Below are 24,161 nucleotides of genomic sequence, written 5' to 3' on the forward strand. Positions count from 1 at the left end.
GTGTGCCTTATTTCTGAATGTGTGGAAGGATCAAAAGGTAATGCCAGGCTGTAGGCATGAGGGATGCTGGAGATCCCTTGTCCTCAGCATTCAGAAGTCATAGAATCACAGAATGAATTTGGTTGGAAGGAAACTTTAAAGGCCATCTAGTCCAACCCTCCTGCAGTGAGCAGAGACATCTTTGACTGCCCCATCCACGTGACCTGGAATGCTTCCAGGGATGGTACATATACTACCTGTGGGCAACCTGTGCCAGTGTTTCCCCACCCTCATAGTAAACCATTACTTCCTTCTATGTAGTCTGGTTCCCACCTTTTTTTGGTTTAAAACCATCACCCCTCGTGCTATTGCAACACGCCATGCCGGGAAGTCCAGTGAGACCTCTTTGGCTATGTGCTACGTCCAGTATTCGTGGCAAGGTCAGGGGGACAGCTCCAATCTCTGCACTCATTGTGCAGAGAATGAGCTCACTGGGGTACAGCGTGACTGAGCGTGGGCTGTTCCGTGCCCTTCTGCCAGCCCAGCGGTGGGAGATCTAACACATGCCGTAACAGAGCGCCCGGCTGCTGTCTGTGCTCGGGGACACGGGGAGAACGGCGCTGCCTGCCCTCGGCACCCCATGCTGCCGACGAGTCCGAGGCCCTGCGGGGCACAGTCCGAGGCAACGTGAACCCGAGGCCTGTGGAGCGCAGCCTAGGAGCTGCGGGGTGGCCTAAGCTTGGGGTCCGCGGGGCAGCCGCAGCGTACAGCGCCGGGGTGGTGCGAATCGAGACGCCGCACGCCTCCCGCCGCAACCCTCCCGCCCCATGCCACGGCCTCCCTGGGGGGCGGGGCTGCGCGCGCGCAGGCGCGGGGCCACCGGTGGAGGGTGAAAGGAGGCGCGGCCAGGCGATGCCCAAGCCATGAGTGCGGAGGAGGAGGAGGACCCCCGGGCGGGGACCGGCGTCGGCTCGGCGGTCCCGGGGCCCGGCTCACCCGCCGGCATGAAGCTGGCGCTGCAGCCCGCCTCCCCGCGGGCGGTGCCGGCGGGGGGCGGCCTATTCGGCTGGCTGCGCGGGCGCTGCTTGGGCCGCAGCGCTGCCGTGGACCCGGCGCGGGACACCTTCGGCGCCATGACCGGGCTGTACGCCTCCATCCAGCCTGCCGACTCCGTGTACCTTAGTACCCGCACGCACGGCGCCGTCTTCAATCTCGAGTATTCGCCCGACGGGTAGGGTTCCCCGCTCCCCTTGTGCCCCCGGTTCCCTGCCGCTGCTCCAGCCCTTCCGCTGCCCGCCAGCCTAGGATGCGGGAGGGCGCGGGCTGCCTCGGTGCGCAGGAGCCGTGCCGGCCCCGGTTGTGCCCCTCCCGGGTCCTCGGCTGGGCTCGCGGCCCCTCCTTCCGCCTCTCTGTGCCTTGACGGCTGCCCTGTGACAGAGTGCCGAGGGCACCGTGAGGGCTGAGGTGTCTCTTCTGGAGGAGAACCGGGGAGACGGGCCCGGCTCACCGGGCCCCGGCGCTGGTTCCTGTCGCCAGCGGCTGCCCGGATGCTGTACCGGGACTCGTCCCATTGTGAGGCGTCTGGCCGGTGTCTCGCACCGTGTGGCAGCCGCGGTGCTGGCAGCAGACACCGGACAATGTGGGTGGAGCTCACGGGGGTGACAGAGGGTACCTTGCGACCAGGGGTGATCCCACGGCCTGACGGGGCTCCTCACTCCCTTGGGTCCTCCTTGCGTCAGGCGGGGGAACATTAAACTGAGGCTCAGGTTTGAGAACAAGGTGGTGGAACCGTTTTTGCAACCAGAAAAGCACTCGCGTGGGATGTCCTCAGGCAGCTGAGCTCGGAACGCGAGCCTTGTTTGTTTCTTCAGACCGCGGTGGGGTTTGCGGTCGGCGCTGGCAGGTGTGTGCAGAGGTGTCCTGCAGTACAGCTGTGTGACAGGGTAGGCAAAAGCAGGCGACACTTGCGTTGGTTTGGAATGGCAATGCGTTGGTGCGCTGGCAGCCGGCTCAGCAGGCACTGGGCGGTGTTTGGCATAGGCCAGGCCTGTGGCACCACCGAGCTCGGTTCAGAGGTACCAGCATGTTTGTGTGTTGCAGCGAGCTTGTGAAGGAAGTCTTCTTGGCAGAGGCCTCAGGCGGGTGCAGCAGTGTTTTTGGTTTGGACAGAGTTGCAATCTGTGTGGCCCTTGATGACTAGTCAGGTTTTCTGTTACCGGTGAGTTTTTCTGAGAGCAGAGTTCTGGTTCCATGAGCACCTGAAATGATAACAGTTTTGCTGTGATTGTGCTGGAGAACCAAACTTCATCTCCTGTTTCCTCCTCTGTTTTGTGAGGAGGACAAACTTAATCTCCACAAACTATCAAAACCATTCTCAGGAGACTGTTGCTGGAAAGCAGCTACCTCTGGATCCCCAGCCTGAAGGTCCCGAGGGAGGTGCAGGGTCTGGTCTGTGGTGTGTGGTGGTGGCATTACTCCATTGGAGCAGCTGCAGTGCCTGGGCTGGAAAAGCTCTTGCGTGTGGATGTTCTGTGTGAAGGTGTCAGCAGTGGGAGCAGCACACCTGGGCTGTGGTTTTAAGATTAGTTGTGCAAGTTTCTGGCAAACAGTGTAGTTCCCCATGCCTGGTGCTTGTGAGGCTGCATGGTGAGCTGAACCTGGGACTTTCCCCCTCCTAAAACAGACCCAGCAGAAAGGTTCTGGTGTTAAAGGGATGAGTCCATGGACCTGGCTGCAGTGCTTGGCTCAGCAGACAATGAGTGTTGTTGAATGTAGGTTAGGGCCTCAGCTGCCTTAACACCAAGTAGAAGGAACCCAGGCTTGGCTTGCTTCTGGCTGACTCTGTGCTGGTTAGGTTCAGCTTGGAGCATTCACAGATCTGCCTTGCCTGTGGAGATATCTGGTTTCTCTGCAGCCTCTCCTAGAAGAAACCTATCCATCGTTAGTGGTGGTGTCTCCCTGCTCCTTGCCTCTCTTGGCTCTGGCTCCTCAAGGCACTGTTCTGAGATGCTGCTAGTTGGGTCTGTCCCTGTCCTGGGACCTGCTCCTTAGAGGCTGGTTTTGGGTACTCAGGGTCACTGAGATGTGCTCCCTTCTTCCTATATACCACTGCTGATCTGATTGGGGATGTTGCTGTGTTGAGAATCTTCTGAGCTTTCCTGCAGGTTGCTTCACCAGTTTAGCAGGCCAGGATCCACTGTCACTGTTGTATCGTTGTACTTAGATCTTGCCAGTGTGCAGTAACTCAAAGACTGGTGTTGATGGTACCACGCTGGGTGCGGGTGCTTGCCTGCTTTAGGGTAAGGAGGGTCTGCAGAGGGATCCAGACAGACTGGATCAATGGCCTGAGAGCAGCTGTATGAGATTCAGCAAGGCCAAATGCCAGGTTTGCACTTTGGCCACAACCACCTCGTCAGAGCTACAGGCCTGGATGGAGAGCTGCTCAGCAGAGAGGGCCCTGGGGGTGTTGATTGATGGCTGGCTGAAGTAAGCCAGTGGCATCCTGGCCTGGATAGCAGTAGTATGGCTAGCAGGAGCAGTGTTCATGCCCTTGTGCTCAGCACTGGTGAAGCCACACCTGCAATCCTGGGTTGTGTTTTGGGCCCCTTGCTCCAAGAAGGACATTAAGGGGCTGGAGCAGGACCACAGAAGGGCAACAAAGGTGGGGAATGGTCTGGAGAACAGGGCTGGGGAGGACCAGCTGAGGGACCTGGTGGGGTTTGGTGTGGAGAAGAGGAGGCTGAGGGGAGATGAAGACCTCATTGCTCTCTACAGCTTCCTGATAAGAGGCCAGAGCCTGGTGGGGGTTGGTCTCTTCTCACAAGTCACAGCTGATGGGACAAGAGGAAACAGCCTCAGGCTGCGCCATGAGAGGTTCAAATGGAATATTGGGAAGAATCTCTTACTGAAAATATTTGCAGGCATTGGAATGGCTTGCTCAGGGAGGTGGTTGAGCCCCACTCTTGGAGGGATTTTTGATTCATGTAGACATGGTGCTGAGGGACACGGATTAGTCAAGGACTTGTCAGTGTTAGGTTAATGATTGGTCTTGATCTTAAAGGTGTCTTCCAGCCTGGGCAGTTACATGATTCCGAGAGCCCCATCAGAGGCTGGTGCAAAGCTGGAAAGCCTGCTCAGGCTCTGGCATTTGACATTTCTGTGACTGTTGGGACCCTTTGAACTCAGCAGAGATCTCTCTGGTCTCATTTACAAATGAGCTGTGTACTGGACAGGGTCATAGAATAAAAAAATCACAGAATGATTTGGGCTGGGATGGTTCTTAAAGGTCATCCCATTCCAATCCCCTACCATGAGCAGGGGCACTTCCCACCAGCCCAGGTTGCTCAAGGCCTCATCCAGCCTGGCCTTGAACACCTCCAGGGAGGGGGCATCCACAATTTGCTAATATCTAATCTAAATCTGCCCTCTTTCAGTTTAAAAGTGTTATGCCTCTTCCTGTCAGTACACTCGCTGGTGATGGGTACCTGCCCATTTTCCTGTAGCCCCTTTAGGTGCTGAGAGACCACCATAAGTTCTCCCAGTCTTTGACTTGTTTTTAATTATTTTTTTTATTTGAGAAAATCTGTAAATGAATACATAGAGATCTTCCTATGGGGAAGAAAAGGTGATTTTCAATTATTTTTTTAAAAGGAGTTAATGTCCCTGAAAATGTAGTTCTTGGAGTTTATTGTGAATTTGGTGTGAATTAGGCTATATAGGAAGATACTAAATGTTCATTCAGACTTCCCTCTGTCTTCAGAGCAGAATCAATCAGGTTGGAAAAGACCTCAGAGATCATCAAGTCCAGTAGTGTAGGTAGCCTTGTTTAGTGTTTGCCATGAGGTTAAATCTCAGGAAAAATGGACAGCAGGAGCCTGTGTACATGCCCTGAGTCTCTGCTGCTGCCTGGTGCAGTGCCTTGCTGCTGCTGCCTTTGACCACCACCTCATCACTGCTCTCCCCTTAGGACACAGCTCCTTTTGCCACAGGAGTTTTTTTCATTGTAGCTCATAGCATATGATGTCTGACAGCCATCCCCTGGCTTCTTCTGTTATAAAAACTAAAGCTTTTGAATCTAAAATTTTTTAGATTTTGGTGAAAAATCACCTTTGTGGCAGGGAGCTTGACTGTTTTACATAAACCTTTCAATTGGTCTTGTTTCTAGCTTTGTGCAGTGCAGATGCAGACAAACACAGGCAGTCATCAGTGCTACTGGAACACCAGGGTGGTGGGGAAGGAAGTCTGCTAGAGAGCATGGGGTAAGAGCTGCAGGGTGCTGGGGAAGGGGCTGTGGTATAGAGAGGGGTAGGAGCTGCAAGTTGCTGGGGACAGAGCTGTTGTATAGAGAGGAGTAAGAGATGCAGGGTGTGGGGAAGGGGCCGTGCTATAGAGCGGGGTAAGAGCTGCAGGGTGCTGGGGATGGGGCTGTGCTATAGAGAGGGGTAAGAGCTGCAAGTTGCTGGGGACGGGGCTGTGGCATAGAGAGGGGTAAGAGCTGCAGGGTGCTGGGGAAGAGGTTTTGTAGGAGCTCTCCCTGAGGGGCCTCTGTTCTGCTTTCCCATGGCTGCCAAGCCAGGTGTCCCCTTCAGCCTGCCCACCTTTCCAAGTGGTGGTGTGGCTGTGGCAGTGGTGGTGAAGCTGGAGTCACTCCTCTAACAGTCTTAGGGACTGCTGTTGTAGTCATAAGGGAAGGGAGCTGGAAGGCATGGCCACGTGTCCTCTGTAATGAGGGTTGGTGCCGGGACAGCATCAGTTACCTGATGGTGGCCCACAGCTGGCCACACACAGAGCAGAGCAGGCTGCCAGCACCTGGTGCGGGCCTATGTCTTTCACAGAGCTCCTCAGCCTGCCATATGACACCGTAAAAAGCAACCTTTTTGCCTCAGAACCCCGTAGAAAGTGTTGCCAGTGAATGCACAGACGGGTACCATGACAGGGGCGCAGCCTGGTGGGAAATCTGCAGTAGAATTTCAGTCTTGGCTGCTGTTGTGTTTTTTCCCTCTCTTTCCTGCAACATTAGGTAAATATGCTTGCATGAACAAAACAGTTTCATACCTGAGCTTGATTCTCCTTTTCCCTCAGACAGGAACTGCTGAGCTCACATGCTGGAGTGCTGGGACAGCTCGCTCCTAAGAAACTTCTGATGTAGATCCCCTTGGCTGGTGTGATTTAAGTAATGCCATCACTGGATCTGTGGAGAAGTTAACTTGTTCAGAATGAAACTGTGCTGCTTGCTTCTACCTGTCCTGCGTGTTAGGTCCTTGAGAGCAGGCACCTGTGTGAAGGCAGTAAAGCTGCTGCAGATCTTGTGCAGTGTGGGCAGAAGGCCAGGCCCTGGATGGTCCAGCAGTGCTCTGTGGGGTGAGCTGCTGCACACAGGTGTCAGTGGTTTAACTGAAGTGTTTCTGCTCTTTCACCTGCAGGTCAGTGTTGACTGTTGCTTGTGAACAGACTGAAGTACTGCTCTTTGACCCCATATCTTCAAAGCACATCAAAACCCTCTCTGAAGCTCATGAAGACTGTGTAAATAATATAAGGTAGGTGAGAGGGAATGCTTTATTTTGCCATAGGTGTCCTGAGCTGGTGTTGTGCACTTGCTCGGAGCAGCCTCTGCGAAGCCATTAGGCTGCAGCTTGTGCCATTTCCCTTCTCTGTGGAGTTGGGGGAAGGCTTGAAAGGGGAAGAGGAGGAATCTGAAAGTCTTGGTTTATGGTTGGTGAATGGTTTTGTGGATGAGGAAGCTGTAGTTCATGGCAAGGGAAGAGTGTGAAGGTATCAGCACCTGTTTTGGTAGTGTGGTACACCTTGAATGAGTGTGGTAAATCAGAGCCTAACAAGTAGTGAATGATTGATATTTGAAATGCAGGTCTGAGACTGGCAAGATTAGAGAATCACAGAATGTTAGGGGTTGGAAGGGACCTCCAGAGATCGAGTCCAACAGCCCTGCCAAAACAAGGTCACCTAGGGCCGGTCACACAGGAACACATGCAGATGAGTCCTGAAAGTCTCCAGAGAAGGAGACTCCCCAACCTCTGGGCTGCCTCCTCCATGGCTCCAGCACCCTCACACCAAAGAATTTTCTCCTCATGTTGAGGTGGAACCTCCTGGGTTCCACTTGGTATCCTTTGTCCCTTGTCCTATCACAGGACACCACTGAAAAGGGCCTGGCCCTTTCTTCTTGACACCTATCCCTCAGGTACTTGTAAACATCAAGAAGATTCCCTGTGGGACTAAACAGTCCCAGGGCTCTCAGCCTGTCCTCCTCACACAGATGTTGCAGTCCTTCCATCATCCTCATAGCCTCTGTGGGACTCTTCAGTAGTTCCCTGTCCCTATGGAACTGGACACAATACTCCAGATGTGGTCTCACCAGGGCAGAGTAGAAGGGAAGGAAAACCTCCCTTGACCTGCTGGCCACATTCTTCTGAATGCATCCCAGGAGTCCATTGGCCTTCATGGCCACAGGGGCACATTGCTGGCTCGTATGTAATTTCTTGTCCACCAGGACTCCATGGTCCTGCTCTGCGTAGCTGCTTCCCAGCAGGTCCCCCCTCACCTGTACTGGTGCAGGGGGTAGTTCCTCCCCAGCTGCAGGACTCTGCACTTACTCTTGCTGAGCCTCAAGAGGTCTTTATGGTTTAAATAATTTACGTGTTTCTCAGGATGAAATGGGAAACAGCAAGTGCAGGAGCTTAAATCATCAGTAATGTTTTTCCTTTTCCAATCTGTTGTTTTCAAGCTGCTCTGAGGGTGGACTTTGACATGTGAACTTAAGACGCTTTTTAACCTTGAGGAAAAAATTGCAGCCTCTCTTCACTCAGATTCTTAAAGAAAACAAAACAAAAAAACCCAAACAGACCCCCCAAACAACCTCCCCCCCAAAACTCAAAAACTAAACTTGAACCACGAAGCCCCAAGAAAACTGTAGAAGGAGTCTGAATATGTGCCCTCAAAAATGCTGAATAACATTTGTGGTGCCAATGTCTTCACACATTCTTCAGAGGAACTGATTTTTCTTGCAAGCTGTCTGCCCCTTTTAGAAGAGGTGAAGTCTCACATCAGCTGAATGCTTTTCAGAAACACCAAAGCAGAGGATGGGGTTGGCTGACACCAACAGAAGATGTTGAGAAGATGCTTTTCTCTAAGGAAGTGCAGCTTTTCAGGCCTGGCTGGCAGTAGTTGCCCTTGACACGTGCTCAGGATTTAGATGAAGCTAGCTGTGCAGCAGAGCCATGTTATGAGTGTCCAGCCCTCATAATCACTCTGCTCTGGCTCAGGATTGTCTAGGTGGTGTTTTACCAGTAGCATTGTCTTGCAGGCTCCTTGACCACTGGATTGTCTCTGTTGCACTCAGCTATGCTGGTCTTGAAAATTTGTCTGGTTACTTAGCTGAGAACTCCACTGAAAATTCCTGCCAATCTCTTCTCTTACTCAGAGGTTCTCCTTGCTCACTTTGGCTGACTGTAAGGCTTTGTAAGGTGGTCTTGAGTCTTAATGTCTGTCTTATGTATAGTTTGATTTACATAAGTGCTGGTGCTGCCTCCAGGCAGGTAACTCAGGTCTGCTGTTCGTCATCAGACTAAGGTCCATCCTAGCAACATGCAGTAAACTTTTTGCTTTCTTCAGAATGCATCTTAAAGCTTTATTTTGTCTTTGTGGGATACCGGTGTCCTGTTCTGTACTTTTCTGCAGGTCCCCATTTGTTTGTTGTTGTAACCTTAACAATAGTCTGTAATACACAGTTAGCATCATCAGGAGTGTTGTTTCTGCTTAGTGACCAGGACTCCAGGCACTATGGTGCTACAGAAATTCCTGTAATAAGCACCAAAACCAACCAGCACTGCTGCTGAGCACTACAGCAGGTGCCTCAAGGAAGCCTGCAGAGGTCCTCTGCCAAGGGCCTGGTTGCTGGGGATTTGTATTTAATCATCTGGAGCAGACGTTTTTTCCCCCTTGAATTTGGTCAGGTTTTGAGCTTATTTAAAGCTCTCCTATGGCAGAGCTCCATGGCACAGATATGTTTGAATGAGTATTTAAGTGTTCTTTAAAACCTGGCTTAGTTTGAGCTACAACATAGGCCTAGGGTATTTTTGTTTCCTTAAGTAGGAAGACAAGGAAAAATCGGTCTCTATGTATGTTCTAAGTGTCAGTTTTACATGCCTGCTTTTTCTGCACCTTCAGTTAACTGTCTGCTGGGTAATTCCCTATTTGAAAGCTGTTTCATACCATTTGTATCTCCATGTCTCTCTTCTGAAACATTTGTGGTGGGTGAAGTAAGGCTGCCTGTAGCACCTTAGAAGAAGGCAGTTGAAGGATTTACACAGGCAAGAAGTGTGCTCCATTTACTTTCACCCCAAAGATCTGAAATGTTGGATTCCTGCCATTGCAGCTGGTTATTTGTCACTTGGAGCCATTGCTATTTTCAGACGATGTGGCCTGGTTTTAGGTCTGAAGGGTAAAATGCTGTTCTTGGGGATAACTTGGCCACATGTGTCAGTGGGCTGTTCTTGCCTTAGTGTTTGTGCAGCTGCTTCTGGTGCTCTTCAGACATGTTTTATTTTCCCTTCTATGTCAGGTAGGGTGTTTTTCCTAGCTGCTTTTACCAAGCTTGAATTCCAACCAAAATTGTAGGCTTTGTTCTTCTAAAAGAAAGGACAGACATAGACTGGAATGGAGCATGATGAACTGATCTGTGTAACGCAAGCTAAATCATTTTACCCAGAGATAGCCTCAGTGTTTGTGACACGAGCAGATAACTTGTCAGAGGCATGTTCAGACAAATGCTTGTCTTCACTTGGTGGTTTTGAAAAGTCTTGCATTTGCTTCAGGTTTAATTTGTGACCTAGCTGTGCCTCTCTTGGTGCTGATTCCAGCTCTTCTATTCTCTTCTGTCTGATGGAGTGTATTTACATCAGATATTCTTTCTTCTGTAATCACTTGGCAGTGGTCACATTGCCTCACAGCTTCAGGCAGGAGTGACATACACCTTGGATTTAGACTGAATACCAGAGATTCTATCAAGATAAAAAGCTGCTACCCAAACAGGCTAACCACCGAGCCTGATCAGTGCAGTAACCCAACTACTATGGCTCATGTTCTTCTCCACATTCTCACCCTCTCCCTGTATGACAGTGCCGAGCCTGCTAGCTGTTCAGAAGGCAGGAGCTCAAATCTGCTCAGTGCAGAAGGTGCTTAGTCCACGTGGAGCACTGTGCAGGTGACACAAGTTCACTGCTGCATCAAGGTGCTCTGTAGAACTGTTGGTCTGTGAGTAGCTGGTGAAAGGAGCCAAGGCAGCAGGCAGGCAGAGCCCTCCTCTCTCACTCTCAGGTTTCTGGATAATCGACTGTTTGCCACCTGCTCTGATGACACCACCATAGCCCTCTGGGACCTGAGGAAGCTGAACACCAAGGTGTGCACCCTGCATGGCCACACTAGCTGGGTGAAGAACATCGAGTACGACACCAACACCAGGCTGCTGGTGACATCAGGCTTCGATGGCAACGTCATCATCTGGGACACCAACAGGTACCTGGTGGTGGCTGAGCTGTTCCTGGGGCACATCAGGATGGGGGTCTCACATAAAAGGAAGAAAAGCTGCTCCACTGAATGGTGCCAGGGTGCATTCTTAATGCTGTCACTGGTTTGTAGTCCTTAAAGAGCTCGTGTCACCTTTGTGTGGCCCAGTAGGGAAGGAGAGAGCTTGTGTTGCTGACCTGCCAAAGTGTAGCTCTAATTTTTGAAACAGTTCCATTTGTTGATAGTTGAAAACTGACTTCTGCTGTTTCATTAAGATCTGATCTAAGCAGGATAAAGACAGTGCTTCAGAAGAGTTTTTGGGTGAACAGTGATGACCAGCACCTCTAGACATGATTAGGGACCTGAGCTGAAGGCAGCTGCATACATTCCTTGTTCTGTTTCGCTGTCCAGGTGCACAGAGGATGGATGTCCCCACAAGAAGTTTTTTCACACTCGTTTCCTTATGCGCATGAGGCTGACACCAGACTGTTCCAAAATGCTGATCTCAACCTCCTCTGGATATCTTCTGATCTTGCATGACCTTGATCTCAACAAGTCATTAGAGGTTGGCAGCTACCCAATTTTGAGAGCTAGGAGAACTACATCAAGTTCAGGTGAATGCTTGTGAAAAAAGTCTGCAGCAGCTGCTTTTAGAGGTATTTTATGTGATACACCTAGCTAGTAAAAAAGGGCAGAGGTGGAAGGGTTCTGCTGTGAGGACCTCTTGGGCACAGTAGCTACTTTGTTCCTCAGAGGTCATGTATGAATGTACTGTTGAGTGGCATGTTCTGACTCAGAAGGGTATCTGGGTTAGGGTCTTTCAGTGTCAAGACATCAGCACTACAGGATATAGAGTCATATAATCATAGACTGGATTGGGTTGGAAGGCACCTTAAAGGTCATCTGGTCCAACCCCCTTGCAGTGAGCAATCACATCTTCAATGAGATGAGGCTGCTTAGAGCCCCAGACAACTTGACCTGGAATGGTTTCAGGGATGGGACATATACCATCTCTCTGGCAACCAGCACCAGGGTCTCACCACCCTCATGGTAAAGAATATCTTCCATATCTAGAATCATAGAATTGCTTGGGTTGGAAAAGCTCTCTAAGATCGAGTCCAGCTGCCAACCCAACACCACCATGGCCATTAAACTATGTCCCCAAATGCCACAGCCACACGTTTCTTGAACACCTTCAGGGATGATGACTCCACCACTTCCCTGGGCAGCCTGTTCCAGTGCCTAACCACTCTTGCAGCACAGAATGTTTCCCATGGCCAACCTAAACCTGCCCTGGTGCAACTTGAAGCTGTTTCCTCTTGTCTCAGCACTTGTTCCTTGGGAGAAGAGTCCAACCCCCACCTGCCTCCAGCCTCCTTTCAGGGAGCTGTAGAGAGCAATGAGGTCCCCCCTCAGCCTCCTCTTCTCCACACTAAACACCCCCAGCTCCCTCACCTGCTCCTCCCCAGTCCTGTTCTCCAGACCCTTCACCAGCTCTCTTGCCCTTCTCTGGACCTGCTCCAACCCTCAATGTCAAAAAAGTCCCAGTGACAGTTGTGGGGGGAGCAGCAGGGCACCCCTGGTGTTCCTGGTGGGGTGGAGAGTCACTCCCACTTGTAGCTGTCAGCAAGCAGCCAGGCAGGCGAATGTGGCAATGATCTCCGACGCTCTGCCCTGGCCCCAGCAGCAGCTGCAGGGGCCTTGGCATGGTGCCATGCTGGGCCAGGCTGTGGAGAACAGGAGGGAGCAGGCCAGGCAGCCAGCCACTGGCATGGCAGTGGCAGCAGAAGTCTAATCTAGTCCAAACCTAAATGGACTGTGGAATGTTGTTACCTGGAGCAGGCAGACTCTGGCTGTAGTTGTTTGCAGTCCTTGGTTCTGTCTCAAGAAGCTTCACCCATGCTGGGTGAGCTGCAGCCGCCAGCAATGGCAGCCTCTTGGCAGCAGGCTTGCAGCATTGTGTGCTCTGGAATGTCACAGCTTGCTTCCTTCTGCTTTGTGACAGGAGCAGAGCGAAGTACTGGCAGAGTCTGCCATTTGGTGTCAGGCCTGGGGATAATTCTGTAGGCCAGCTTGTGGTAGTGACAGTGCACAAGGAGGGAGGATGGCAGCCCCCCTTTTTACTCCCAGTATAGTTTGCTGTGCTGGTAGTTTTTTGTAGGAGGCACAGAGTGGTGCTTCCAGAATATAAAACTAAACTTTGAAAAGTGTTATGTTTTGGGGTTGTTTTTTAACCAACTGCTAACCTTAACATTTCCAAGATGGTTAAGTGAGGGCATGCCCAACAAGGGGGCTGTGCTCACCTGGCTGGTACTGTTTGCAGACATCATCTCATCATCGGGTTCCTCTGGCCTTCGAGCTGTGGGGTCACCCTGTCACCAGAATGATTCCAGTCCCCTCTCTGAGAAACACATCTCCAGGTCCTCCCAGCGAGAAGGTAGGAAAAGATTGTGGTGAAAAAAATTAATTTTGGACTTTGATTCATTGTATTCATGAGAGGACAGAGTATAATAATGAAAAGCTGCATTTTTGTCTCTGGGATTTGTAAAAGAATTGTTTCTGTGACTTCTGTTAAACCAATGAAGTATCATTGAAAAAGATTATGAAAACTGGTGACCCTGCAATAAGCAGACTTCCTCTGGGCCTAGGACATGCTTTCAGAGTAAGCATAAGCTGGGCAAATTGGCAAATACTTTGTGAATCTCATGTGCTTTAAAGTAAGTATAGTCCTGAGTTTTAACAATTCATGGTTCTTATGAAAGGAGGAGGCTCATCTGGATTGGCATCCAGGTGTGAGGAAATCTGTGAGAAGGTTTCTCGGGTCAGGGGGAGAAGAGAATGAAGCTACATAGAGCTGAGCAGACTTCAGAAGGAAATGGAAAGGATGTAATACAAATTTGAAGAGCCACCCTTACAGCCATGCTTTAGAGTTGGTGTTAATGAAGCGTGTGTGTGTGTATAAAGTTAGCTCTGACTGACTTCATGGTGTGAGGAGATTTAATGCAGGTCTTGGAAGGCAGCTTTCACAACATGAGGCATCTGAGGTCAGGACTGAGCCCAGTGGTATTAGATGCAGTTGTTTACATTCCCTCTCTTGATTTACCTTTTCATAGAGCTGCATCTTTTCCAGCAGCCAGATGCAGGTGTCACATGTGTGACCTAGTTTCAGCAGTAGGCTGCTGGTGAGAGAGAGGATCACTGTATAGACACAAGTGACACAGCTGACTTCTCCTTCCAGGTGGGTCACCAAGAAATAGCTTGGAGGTCTTAACACCAGAGGTTCCTGGAGAAAGAGATCGAGGCAACTGCATCACATCGCTGCAGCTGCATCCCAAAGGGTGGGCGACACTGCTTCGGTGCTCAAGTAATACAGATGACCAGGAGGTAAAACAGGGGTGCCTTTGAAACATACCTTGATGAGAAGGTATCTATCATACAGCTATGTGGGGGTAGATTTACATCTGGATAAACTAGTCAGCTATTTCTGCTTACAACTGCATTGATTTTACACCAAGATTATGAATTTCCCCTTTTTTGATGACTGTGTCCCACATTCAGTACCCCTGTTGCTCAGCTCTTCTGCAGAATACATTTGACACTTTTCAAGCAGTAGCTTTGCTGCCAAACACATCACTTAGAAGTTAAGTACCTGCCAAGATATAGAAGGCATGAACTTGGAAAAGTCAGAGAGAGCTGTTGTGTCGGTGTGAGCTGAAATTCCCCGCCCACACCGACAATAACCAGGCTAGCCCAGTCTGGAAGCAAATGAAGGCTGTATTTACAAGCAGAGTCTAAAATCTACGATGAAGTGCAATGAATATGTACACATATACAAAATTCACAACATTCACAAATATATACAATCAACAGAAAAGCACAACCGATCTCCCTTTGCTTCCCCCCAAGGGGACCCTCCCAAAGGGGCCTCTCTCTCTCCCAGGAGCTTCCCCCCAGACCCCCTTGGACAGAGAAGCAGAGTTAGTTAAGCAGAAAGTTGTTAACTTAGCTGCCAAGGTCAGTATGTGTTATCTTCAGCCAGAAGAGAAGAAGAAACAGCAGCCAGACAGCCCAGCCATGGCCCCCACTGCAGAATGCAGAATGTGCAGAGTGCCCCACTTTGTTTTGGGTAATAGTTCTTAAACATTTCTATCTATCCAATGGAAGTGTTTAGAACAATCAGTATTTTGCTTTCTTACACCCAATAGTGACTTATTTATACTCTTTCATTTTCTCTGTTTTGAACTTTGCAAGGAAAAAATTAAAAAGACAGTTTCAAACCATCACAGCTGTGCTCTGGTGACCATGAATTAAGTTGAGCAGTGAAGCTTTGCTGAACTTCTCAAGTGCCTTGGCAATATTTTCTCCCTCTGTTGGTGCTCCAGGGATGAAGGCTTCTGCTTTCCAGAGGCTGCTTCTGCAGTGCTGTGAAAAAGCCTTATGGTTTATGTCTGCATCTCCTGAAAACTGCCACACTGTAGTCTGAATGTGATCATGTCCAGTGATGGCTGTCGCTGGATGCCCTGTCCTCCATTCCCATCCTAAATCTCTGCAACCTCAATATAAAGAGTGTCAGTGGTCTTCCTGGCAGAATCCATTTCAGGCCTTCCCTTGAAGCGCTAAGCAAGGCTGGTGTTGGATTCTGTTGCGAAGGGTCCCATAACAGCTGCTGTATTGCATTGGGACTCTGTTTTAAGACAAGCAGTCTGTAGTGCACTCAGAACTAGTGACAAAACCTCTTCATGGGCTGCACATAGAAAGCAGGAGACTGCATGTTGTGTTGGGGAGCACTTGCTTTTGAGGAAGTAACTGCCAGGTTCACTCACAGCTTAAAGCCCAGCCAGAGCCCTCAGAACACCTGGGCTGTACCACGTGGTCCTCTTGCAGGCACACATTTTTCTTAGGGTTATTTCAAAATCAGTTGTGCAGACCACTCTCTTTCCAACACATGCAGATTTTATTTTCCAAAACCATGAAAAATTCTCTGAATAATTGGCCTATAATGAACAGTTTTGTTAATTCAATAGCTAATGTAAATTTGGGAAGGTTTGGGGGTTTTATTTGTCTGGGATGGGTGGTTTGAAGAAAGCCACTCTTTGTAATGGTCCCCTCCTGCAGAGGAGTAGAGGGCTGGATGGAAGTGTGGCAGATTTACAGAACCAGCCTTTAAGTTTCCTACAAATTACATCAAAGCAGTGCACAGTGCAGGAGCTTCTCCAAGCACAAATACTCTTTTGAGTCAGACACTGCTGACCTAGTTACAGTCCCCACGGGATCTGCCTTACTCTTTACTGGTAACATGCTTCAGTAAAGCTCTCTTTGTCTGTATTTCAGTAGAATACTTGGAACTGAACTAAGAACATTTATTTTGTCTTGTGGTTGGAACTGAGTCTTCCACTGTGGTGCAAACTGTGATGGAGCTGTTTCTGCCTTTTGTCTGAGATGAGATTGTTGGAGCACACACGGAAATCCCTGCCCGTCTCCTAAGTAACGAGCTGGCTATAGAGCTGTTCATAAGATTCCTTCAGGGGTCTATTTCCCTCCTGTTGGCAAATTTGTTCCCTTTGCATGTTGAGGGCACAAAATGCCAGTGGTCAGCTGTAAACTGCAGCAGGATGAGCTCTGCTTTGCTGTGGGTTTAATTTAAACGTTTACTAAATCAGAGCAGATGCATGGCCAAAGGATTAGACATTGCTCTTTCCAGATGAAATATAGATTTGAAAGATTACATCCAGAACTCATTCAATTAAAAAAGCAGCTCTGATGCCAGAGAGCTGTTTGGTTTAGATGCCAAGAGAGCTAGATGTTCTCAGCCTCACAGCAGCTCCTTACTGAAGAGTAGATCATGGCAGCGTTGGCCACAGCTGTGCTCCTCACTGAATGTGCCGCTGCAGGGGAGGGGCGCTCACAGTGCTTCACCATCCCTTCAGCCTTCTTTTCTCCTCTCCCTCCAGTGGACTTGCGTCTATGAGTTCCAGGAAGGGGACCCGGTGCGCCCGGTCTCGCCGCGCTGCTCCCTGAGGCTGACTCACTGCATCGAGGAAGCCAACGTTGGCCGGGGCTATATCAAAGAACTCTGCTTCAGCCCTGATGGCCGTATGATCTCGTCCCCGCACGGCTTCGGGATCCGCCTGTTGGGCTTTGATGGCCACTGCAGCGAACTCGTTGACTGTTTGCCCAAAGAAGCCAGTCCCCTGAAAGAGATCCGTTCCCTCTACTCCCACAATGACGTGGTCCTGACAACCAAGTTCTCTCCAACACACTGTCAGATTGCCTCGGGGTGCCTTAGTGGACGTGTTTCTCTCTATCAGCCAAAGTTTTAGGCACATCTTGCATCAGCAGGACCTTCAGATGTTTGTGGTTTTTACTTCAGTTTAGTTGAAGTGTGTTCTTTCTGAAATCTCTAGATCCAGAGGAGACCATAGTTACTATGATCTCTGGACACAGCAGTGGAAGAAGTTTCCAGCCCGGCACTACGCCTCCTCGTAATGTATCCACAAGCCCCTTCCATGTGCTGTGAGACCTCTGCTCCTCCTGATCCTGTGCCACTGAGTCACTGTTGGGGTTGTTTGTACCATAGTGCTCATGGGCAGTTCCTTCACTGCCCACTGAGCTACTTGAGACACGTGTGGAGGGGCAGCAGTTCCAGAACTGGCTCAGGCTCCCCTGGCACGACCCCTCCTTGTTCCAAAGGAGCTGACTTTGCACTTCGGCTTCCTCAGCCTTTCCTGTCACTGAAACTACTGGAGGGTGGTTATGAGATAGTGAGCTGCTTTTCTGTGTAACTAATACCATAAGTTGCTGTCAAAAAAGAAAAAAGATATTTGCTTTTGTTTATATATAAATTTGGTTGGTTGTGACTGGCTAGGAGTCAACTTTCTGTAGTGTTTTTCTGCACTTAAAACATTTGTTTTTCTGTGATTGCACATACTATGTTTATTGCCAGAAGAAAGAAGTTCTGGATGGAGATGTAGCTGCATTTTATCTTTTTACTTCCTCAGAATTTAGTAGGAAAAGCCTGGAGCAGGGAAGCAGGAGCTGAATGAGTGATGACCTTGCCCCATGATCCCTGCACAGGAACTCTTTTGAGTGCTGGGTACAATGGGGCTGTCCTTGGCCATGACTGCTGCCTCCAGATTTTCTGCTGTAGGGAGCTCTCCACAACAGTAACTTAAACCTTCATCCCATGCCTGAAACTTCATGCTGCAGAATCTCCGGCTGGTGTTGTTAAGGCTCTTTTCCACTTGACTGTTCTTCCACACCTTGCCTGCACCACTGTTGTTAGAGGAACTGGCCCAGGACATGTCCATAGCATAACCGGAAAAGCCTTCATGAGGACTACTGGTCTGGGGATGGGTTAAGAGCATGCCTGTCTACAGTAAGGTCTACTTGGACTTAACTAGGCTTGCCCTGTGATGTGACAAATGTTAATGTGCAGCATTAAATCAGATGTGAAGTATGACTGCCAGGTTTCCACCCCTCCAGTTAATAGTGCTAACCTTGCAGAGAAATTGATGGCAGTTTCCTACATCTGAGCTTGTAGCAATCTCATCACTGACCTGTTTCAGGACTTTGGGGTTCTAGTGCTTCACTGAGGTCTTGCTGACCACTCACCCTGAACTCAGCAGGAGGCTTTACCCAGGCAGGGCTGTCACGTTCTGAAGTGCAGACTCGCTGTCTTCGGCTCGACGGATCACGCTTTGCAGCTGACTCTTACAAAGCCTTTTCAGCATTTGTGTGTTGGGAGCAAGGAGACATCCACCAGGGTGAGAGAGCTGGAAGTGCATGAACCCAACCACCCCCTTGTAGTTCTGAATGTGTGTGGGTTCTGTGCACTGCGTGGTGGTGAAGTCATTGAAACTTAAGGCTGCTCTGCATTATGAGGAAAAAAAAATTATTTTTATTTGAAGAGTTTCTGAACAGGAAGCCTTCAATATTGGGGATCTGGTAATCTGAGGACTAGTTAATCAGTCCTGAATTGGTTTTCATCATCTCTAGCAGCTGGTTGCTGAAGGACTACACTCATATAATCAGGTCTGCGCAGCTGAGAGACCTCACACTGCCTGCTAAGTCCTAAACTTTGTGTTCTCATGGGGCTTTAACAGAATTATTTGATGATGATGTCTCAGTAGAATACCATCCAAGCTGGAGGAGGGAGAATAATTTGTATGTAAATGTGCTCAGTTAACTTAAAATGCAGATAGATGCCCATGGTCTTCTCAGCCACTGCCAGGCTGGAGTATTCATAGCATTTCTGAGCACTTGGGCTGCTGCTGAAGCCATTGCCTGGAGCTGGAGAGCAGAGATGAAACCATAGATGAGGAGGTGCCCTGCTGGCTCACACTTGACCACTGAGCTCCAGCACTTGCACCCTTTGTGTGCTGCTGGGACTGTGTGTAAGGATTGCAGTTGATAAAAAGGTAGTTTTTTTAACTTTAATTGGCCATGCCATGAAAAAGAGGCCTAGGCACTGAACAAATAACATTGTTAGACCAAGCAGGAGCACGTCACTGGCACCCAGCTCCCCCTGTGTGTCTGACAGCCTGTGACCCCTCCCTGCCCCTGAATCTTGGCTTGTTCAGGGGGAATTCCCCTGTGTGTGACTTTGTGTGGTGGCAGTGAGGGGCATGGGGAACTTGAGGACAGTTGAAAAGCAAGATAGAGCTAAGCTGTTTTGGGGGGGAAGAAAACCAAAACCCTTGAACGTATCCTCCCACCCCAGCAGCACCATGTGGCATAACTTTGCATATCAGGCTCCTGACAGGAGCTGAGGGTCCTGTTCTGAAGCGTTCTGGAGGGGGATGTGGTGTGGCTCTGAACTCCTGCAGGTCTCTGCTCTCCCCTCTGCTGGAAGCTGTGGCCTAGTAAGGCTAACTAATAAAGAAGCAAGTTCTGCCCCGTTCCCCTAGGGGGCTGTGATGGCTGTTTCCCGAAGCTCTCCTTGCTTCCAGGCTGTGCTTTCCTCACCTTCTTTAGTGGTTTATGGGACGTCACTGAAGGGACTACAGCTGATGTGCTGAGGGAATCTTGCTGTTCCCACAGGCTTGAGCTGTGCTATCTGTGGAGGCCAGGCAGCACCTGTGAAATCAAAGCAGTTCTTGTTCTGCTTTCATGGCTGGCTTTGTTTTCTTCCCACCAGAAACCCCTTGAACCAGTAGATCGTTCAGGACTTCAATTCCACACCTGTCAATATGCACTGAGTGTTACTTTTAATTCTACCTCATGATAGCTGTTTTTCACGAGAGTGTTTTGCCAAAGCACTGGACACCGACCTTTGTTCTGTGTGAGGAACTCTTGCTGCAGAGGGATGCTGTCACCTCACCCAGACACTGCCTGCAGGAGCAGGGGGTTACCAGCTCTGTCCTGCTCTGCGACCAGGGACTCACAGCAGGGCTGCTGCCAAAAGCTGTCCTGGATAAGGGTCTTCGTGGTCATCTTTGTGCTTCTGTAGCCTGTCCTGCAGGTGTGTGCTAGGATAGATTCTGTCCATATCAGCTGTAGAAATGTGACTTCTGGCTATGTTTGTAGTCACCTTGGATGAGTAGATAACCTCAGATTTTGATTAGGTTGCTCTTAGCAGCAGCAGGTGGAAAGTTTCAGTGAGAGGTCATCTCTGACTGCTGAAGTGCATGTAAGGCTGCAGCTCACTGGTCTGCAGCTGACCTGCATTGCAGCTGCACCTGATGGAAGGAGTTCAGTTGTCTTTCTAAATAATACAGCCTTGCCTTAATTAATGGAGTAATTAGTTGGTGAGCTTTGGATTATTTCTAAACCATCAAAAAGGAAAAACAAGGTTTATTTTGCTGTTATGTTTGAAAAGATGAATTCTTAACCCTTCAGAACCATGTAAAACTATCTGCAACAAACGTTTCCAAGAGCAGATGGAAGCCTGTGCTGGTGGCTCATACCTCAGGTTTCCTAAACTGGTTCACTTTTGGCCATCAAATCACAGAACTGTTTAGGTCAGAAAAGACCCCAAAGGTGATCAGGTGTTAAACCACTCACATGGTGCCATCAGCTGGTGAATTTCTGCTGAAGACAGAGCTCCCTGTTAGACTGTGAAGTGTGTGGTATGTTTTCAAAAGCATGGGTTTTCATACTCTTCACCCTGTACAGTGTAGGAGTCCTTCCCTTTGCAGCGCAGTGATCAGCTGCATGAGTGAGATCTCTACAGGGAACAGCACCGCGCAGTGTCCAGGGGAAACAAACTCCTATGTGAAGCCTGCAAGATGACAGCCCAGTGCCTGTTGTGGCAGTGAATGATTTCCCAGTACTCTGCTGCAGGGTTGGTCGCTCGGGCGCTGCAACAGCGTTAAGCATTGGGGGAGGGGGAGAGGAGCTGTTCGCGGCAGGAGGCAGGAGCGCTCAGCCCTGCTGACTGTGAGGCTGTTTGTGTTGCTGTGTGAACAGCTCAGGGCAGGCCGCTCGTCCGACGTGGGTAGTTCAGGGAAAAACGTAGCCTCCAGAGCTCTTGGGGATAGAAGAAAAGCACAGAGACAGACACAAAAATGCTTGTTTGCACTCTTGGAGCCTGGGCAAGGACACTGGGTTGCCTGCTATCAGAACTGGAATGTAAGCATCAGGTTTTGCTGGTGAATGGGGCTGGGGGGCGGGGAGGAGGTGTTCGATGTGGTTTGGGTTGTTTTTTTTTTTTTTTTTGTGGGTGATGTTTTGATTTTAGTTTGGGTAACCCTGATGTGGAGAAGGTCCTGGTACCCTAAAACATGGGTCTGTTGCTCTGAAGTGTGGGCTCTTAGGAGAGATGTACACTTGCCAAATGAAAGCTTTTAAAAAACCTAGTTTACAAGATTCTAAAATGTTGGAGTAAAGGAAAATGTCAACAGCCCATAATATTTTTGTCCTGCAGGAATAAGAAACTTCTCCTTTCCTGATCTTAGTCAAAGGTGCATTTTCTTAAGCACTGAGTATCTGAAGTATAAGGTTTTTAATACAAGAACAAATTGTGCATGTAGAATATTTTGAAATACCTGAGATTTCATAGGAAAAACTGTAGCCTTTCAATAAAGTATCAGAACAGCCATGGAGGCATTGTACTTGCAGCTCTACGGTAACTGTTTGTGGACAGTTTCTCTTGCTTGGTAAGAAATTAAACATCCAATAATTCAGTGAATCAAAACTCTGCTGTAATGTTTGTCTCGCACACAACAGTGCTCACCGGCTCTTGCTACTGGCTCTTGCCTGCTGCCTGCAGCCACGAGGCAGAAACGCTGTGGAGAGCAAGAACCCCTGCGGGAGGTCCCTGTCCCTCTGTGGGGTTCTGCTGCTGCCTGCGAGAAGAAGCGACGAGGGCAGGACATTGGGCCTGCTGTGATTAATTACAAACACGATGTAATTAAACATTCCATTGCCTGAGGTGGCACCTGTGGGGTAGAGAGCTCCTTTTGTTCAAATCCTTGAATGCAGCACTGCTGTCCCTGTGGCATTTTGCTGGAGGAGCTTTGCAGTGGTGAGCAGGTAGGGATCTCCCCACAGGGCATAGCCTGAGATGGAAAACTGCTGCCTGCTCTGGCACAGGGGGGTGGCTGGGGATGGTGTCTGTGCCTGCAGTGACTTCCTGCCCTATTACACTTCACTTAGAATCACAGAATGGTAGGGGTTGGAAAGGACTTCCAGAGATCATCCAGCCCAACCCTCCTGCCAGAGCAGGGTCACCTAGGGCAGGCCACACAGGAAGACATCCAGGCTGGCTTTCAAAGTCTCTGGAGAAAGAGACTCCACAACCTCTTTGGGCAGCCTGCTCCACAGGTCCCGCATGCTCCAGGGGTCTAGCACCCTCACAGTAAAGAAGCTTCTCCTGATGTTGAGGTGGAACCTCCTGGGTTCTAGCTGATATCCGTTGTTCCTTGTTCTAGTGCCAGGTGCCACTGAAAAGAGCCTGAGAGAAGACCATGGAAGCAGGCTCAGGTGGCTGGCCTACCTTTGCTGTGCAGGTGGCCATGCTGAGCTGCTGCAGCATCACAGACCCAGCTGCAGTGCTCTTCCACTGAGCTTTCAAAAGGGGACAGGCAGTCAAAATTTGACTCTGAATCTCTTACCCACCCAACAGCCCTGTTTGATGTAGCCCAGGCAGTGGAACACAGTCTGCACCCTTCCTGAAATATCCACCTGTGTCCAGTGAACCTACCTTGATGCTGCAAAAGGGCTGTTGGGGCTTGCCAGCACTTGTGGCTTTCTCCTGTCCCCTCATGCCACCTTGCCTAAGGAGGGGAGAGTGCTGCCTCTGGTTGCGAGAGCTGTATGTTTGTGTGAGAAGAACCAAACTGACCATTACAGCCAGACTGGCCTACAAGAAGGCTGCAGAGGGGCTGTTTACAAAGGCCTACAGGGACAGGCCCAGGTGCAATGGCTTCAAACTGGAGCAGAACAGATTTAGATTGGATGTGAGGAACCACTTCTGCACCATGAGGATGATGGAGCACTGCAACAGGTTGTCCAGGGAGATGGTTGAGGTCCCATCCCTGGAAATATCCAAGGTGAGGCTGGACAGGGCTTTGGGCAACCTGATCTAGTGGAGGATGTCCCTGCTAAGTGCAGAGGAGTTGGCCTGGATGAGCTTTGGAGGTCCCTTCTAACCCAAGACATTCTGTGACTCTTTCGCAGCTCTTGCCTTTTCCAGCCACATCATTTCAGAACTGCTGAGAGGTGCTCCCCTCCTATTAGTTCACTTTCCTTGAGTGTTCTTTCCTCACCACACACAGTTAAAAGAGTTTGATTACCTGATTAGCACAAAACACAAGCAAAAGGTCTTTGGAACAGAAGTAATGCCTCAGAAACTCAGCAGTGACTATGTGGCACTGCCTGCCCTTGCCCAAAGCAGTTACTACCTAAGGCTGTTTCAGTGGCTACCTCCAGGCAGCTGATCCTGTTCTGGCTGTGCTGAATTCCCCTGTTTCTGCAGCTGGAAATGGAAGCTGTAGTCCCCCCAAGAAGAGCACCTGCTGTAGGCAGCAGCAGCAATTAGAATTCTAATCCACACCAGCCTCACTCTGGCTGCAAGCGTTTAGAGCAGGCAGCAGTTCAGGCTGGGTCCCTTTGGCTGTCCTGACCACCATATCCTGGTTTAGTCCCAGCAGGCTGAGATTCTGTGAGATCAGCAAACCAGGGCCTGGGGCTCCCAAGCTGCCCCTGAACAGGACACACCCTCAAGGAGATAAGGCAGGCCAGGGTCATTTCCCTGCACACTTTCTCTTCCCAGAAGCCTGCAGTAACCCAGCCCTGCATGCAGAGCACAAAACCGGAGTTAACTGGTACCTGGCTGGGAGCTCTCTTCCCCCTGATCCTTGCTCAGCATTGCTTCAGTTCCCACACTGCACCTGCAGCAAGCATGGCACAGAGGTGGCCTGGTCACAGTCAGTTTAAGACAAAAACAATCTTGAAATTGTCCTGAACAGTGCTCTAATGAGCAGAAGCATCACAACTCCTTCTGTGCTCTCTTCCCCCTGCCCCAGCACCACATCCCCTTCTCCCACACAGCTCATGTGCCAAGGCTCACTGGTGCCTCTCTTCCCAGTCACAAGAATCGCACCTCCCACATGCAGCACATCTACAATTTGTACAGCTGCAGCACCGCACAGCTGTCAGTAGTGGCAAGGCAAAGCTGATCCTGCAGCACACCCCCAATGGGGACAGCAGCATTCCAGGGCTGC

At 49.9% G+C, this 24,161-nt stretch overlaps 1 protein-coding gene across 1 annotated transcript; it reads left to right on the forward strand.

Annotated features, from left to right (window-relative positions):
• The first annotated feature begins 902 nt into the window (after positions 1 to 902).
• Positions 903 to 16,817, forward strand: DCAF10 (DDB1 and CUL4 associated factor 10). Its single transcript, XM_054398348.1, has 8 exons — positions 903 to 975; positions 1,036 to 1,210; positions 6,402 to 6,515; positions 10,309 to 10,506; positions 10,909 to 11,111; positions 12,821 to 12,934; positions 13,736 to 13,881; positions 16,449 to 16,817. The coding sequence occupies exons 1-8, from the start codon at positions 903 to 905 to the stop codon at positions 16,815 to 16,817; spliced, it is 1,392 nt and encodes a 463-aa protein (XP_054254323.1).
• The last annotated feature ends 7,344 nt before the right edge of the window (positions 16,818 to 24,161 follow it).

The sequence above is a fragment of the Indicator indicator genome (genome assembly GCF_027791375.1).
Source record: "Indicator indicator isolate 239-I01 chromosome Z unlocalized genomic scaffold, UM_Iind_1.1 iindZ_random_scaffold_80, whole genome shotgun sequence".
NCBI classification, from domain to species: Eukaryota; Metazoa; Chordata; class Aves; order Piciformes; family Indicatoridae; genus Indicator; species Indicator indicator.

Coding starts and splice junctions, on each gene's coding strand:
- DCAF10 (XM_054398348.1), top strand. CDS start 903: ATGAGTGCGGAGGAGGAGGAGGACCCCCGGGCGGGGACCGGCGTCGGC. Junction 976..1,035: donor GGTCCCGGGGCCCGGCTCAC/CCGCCGGCATGA, acceptor CGGCGGGGGGCG/GCCTATTCGGCTGGCTGCGC. Junction 6,516..10,308: donor GACTGTGTAAATAATATAAG/GTAGGTGAGAGG, acceptor TCTCACTCTCAG/GTTTCTGGATAATCGACTGT.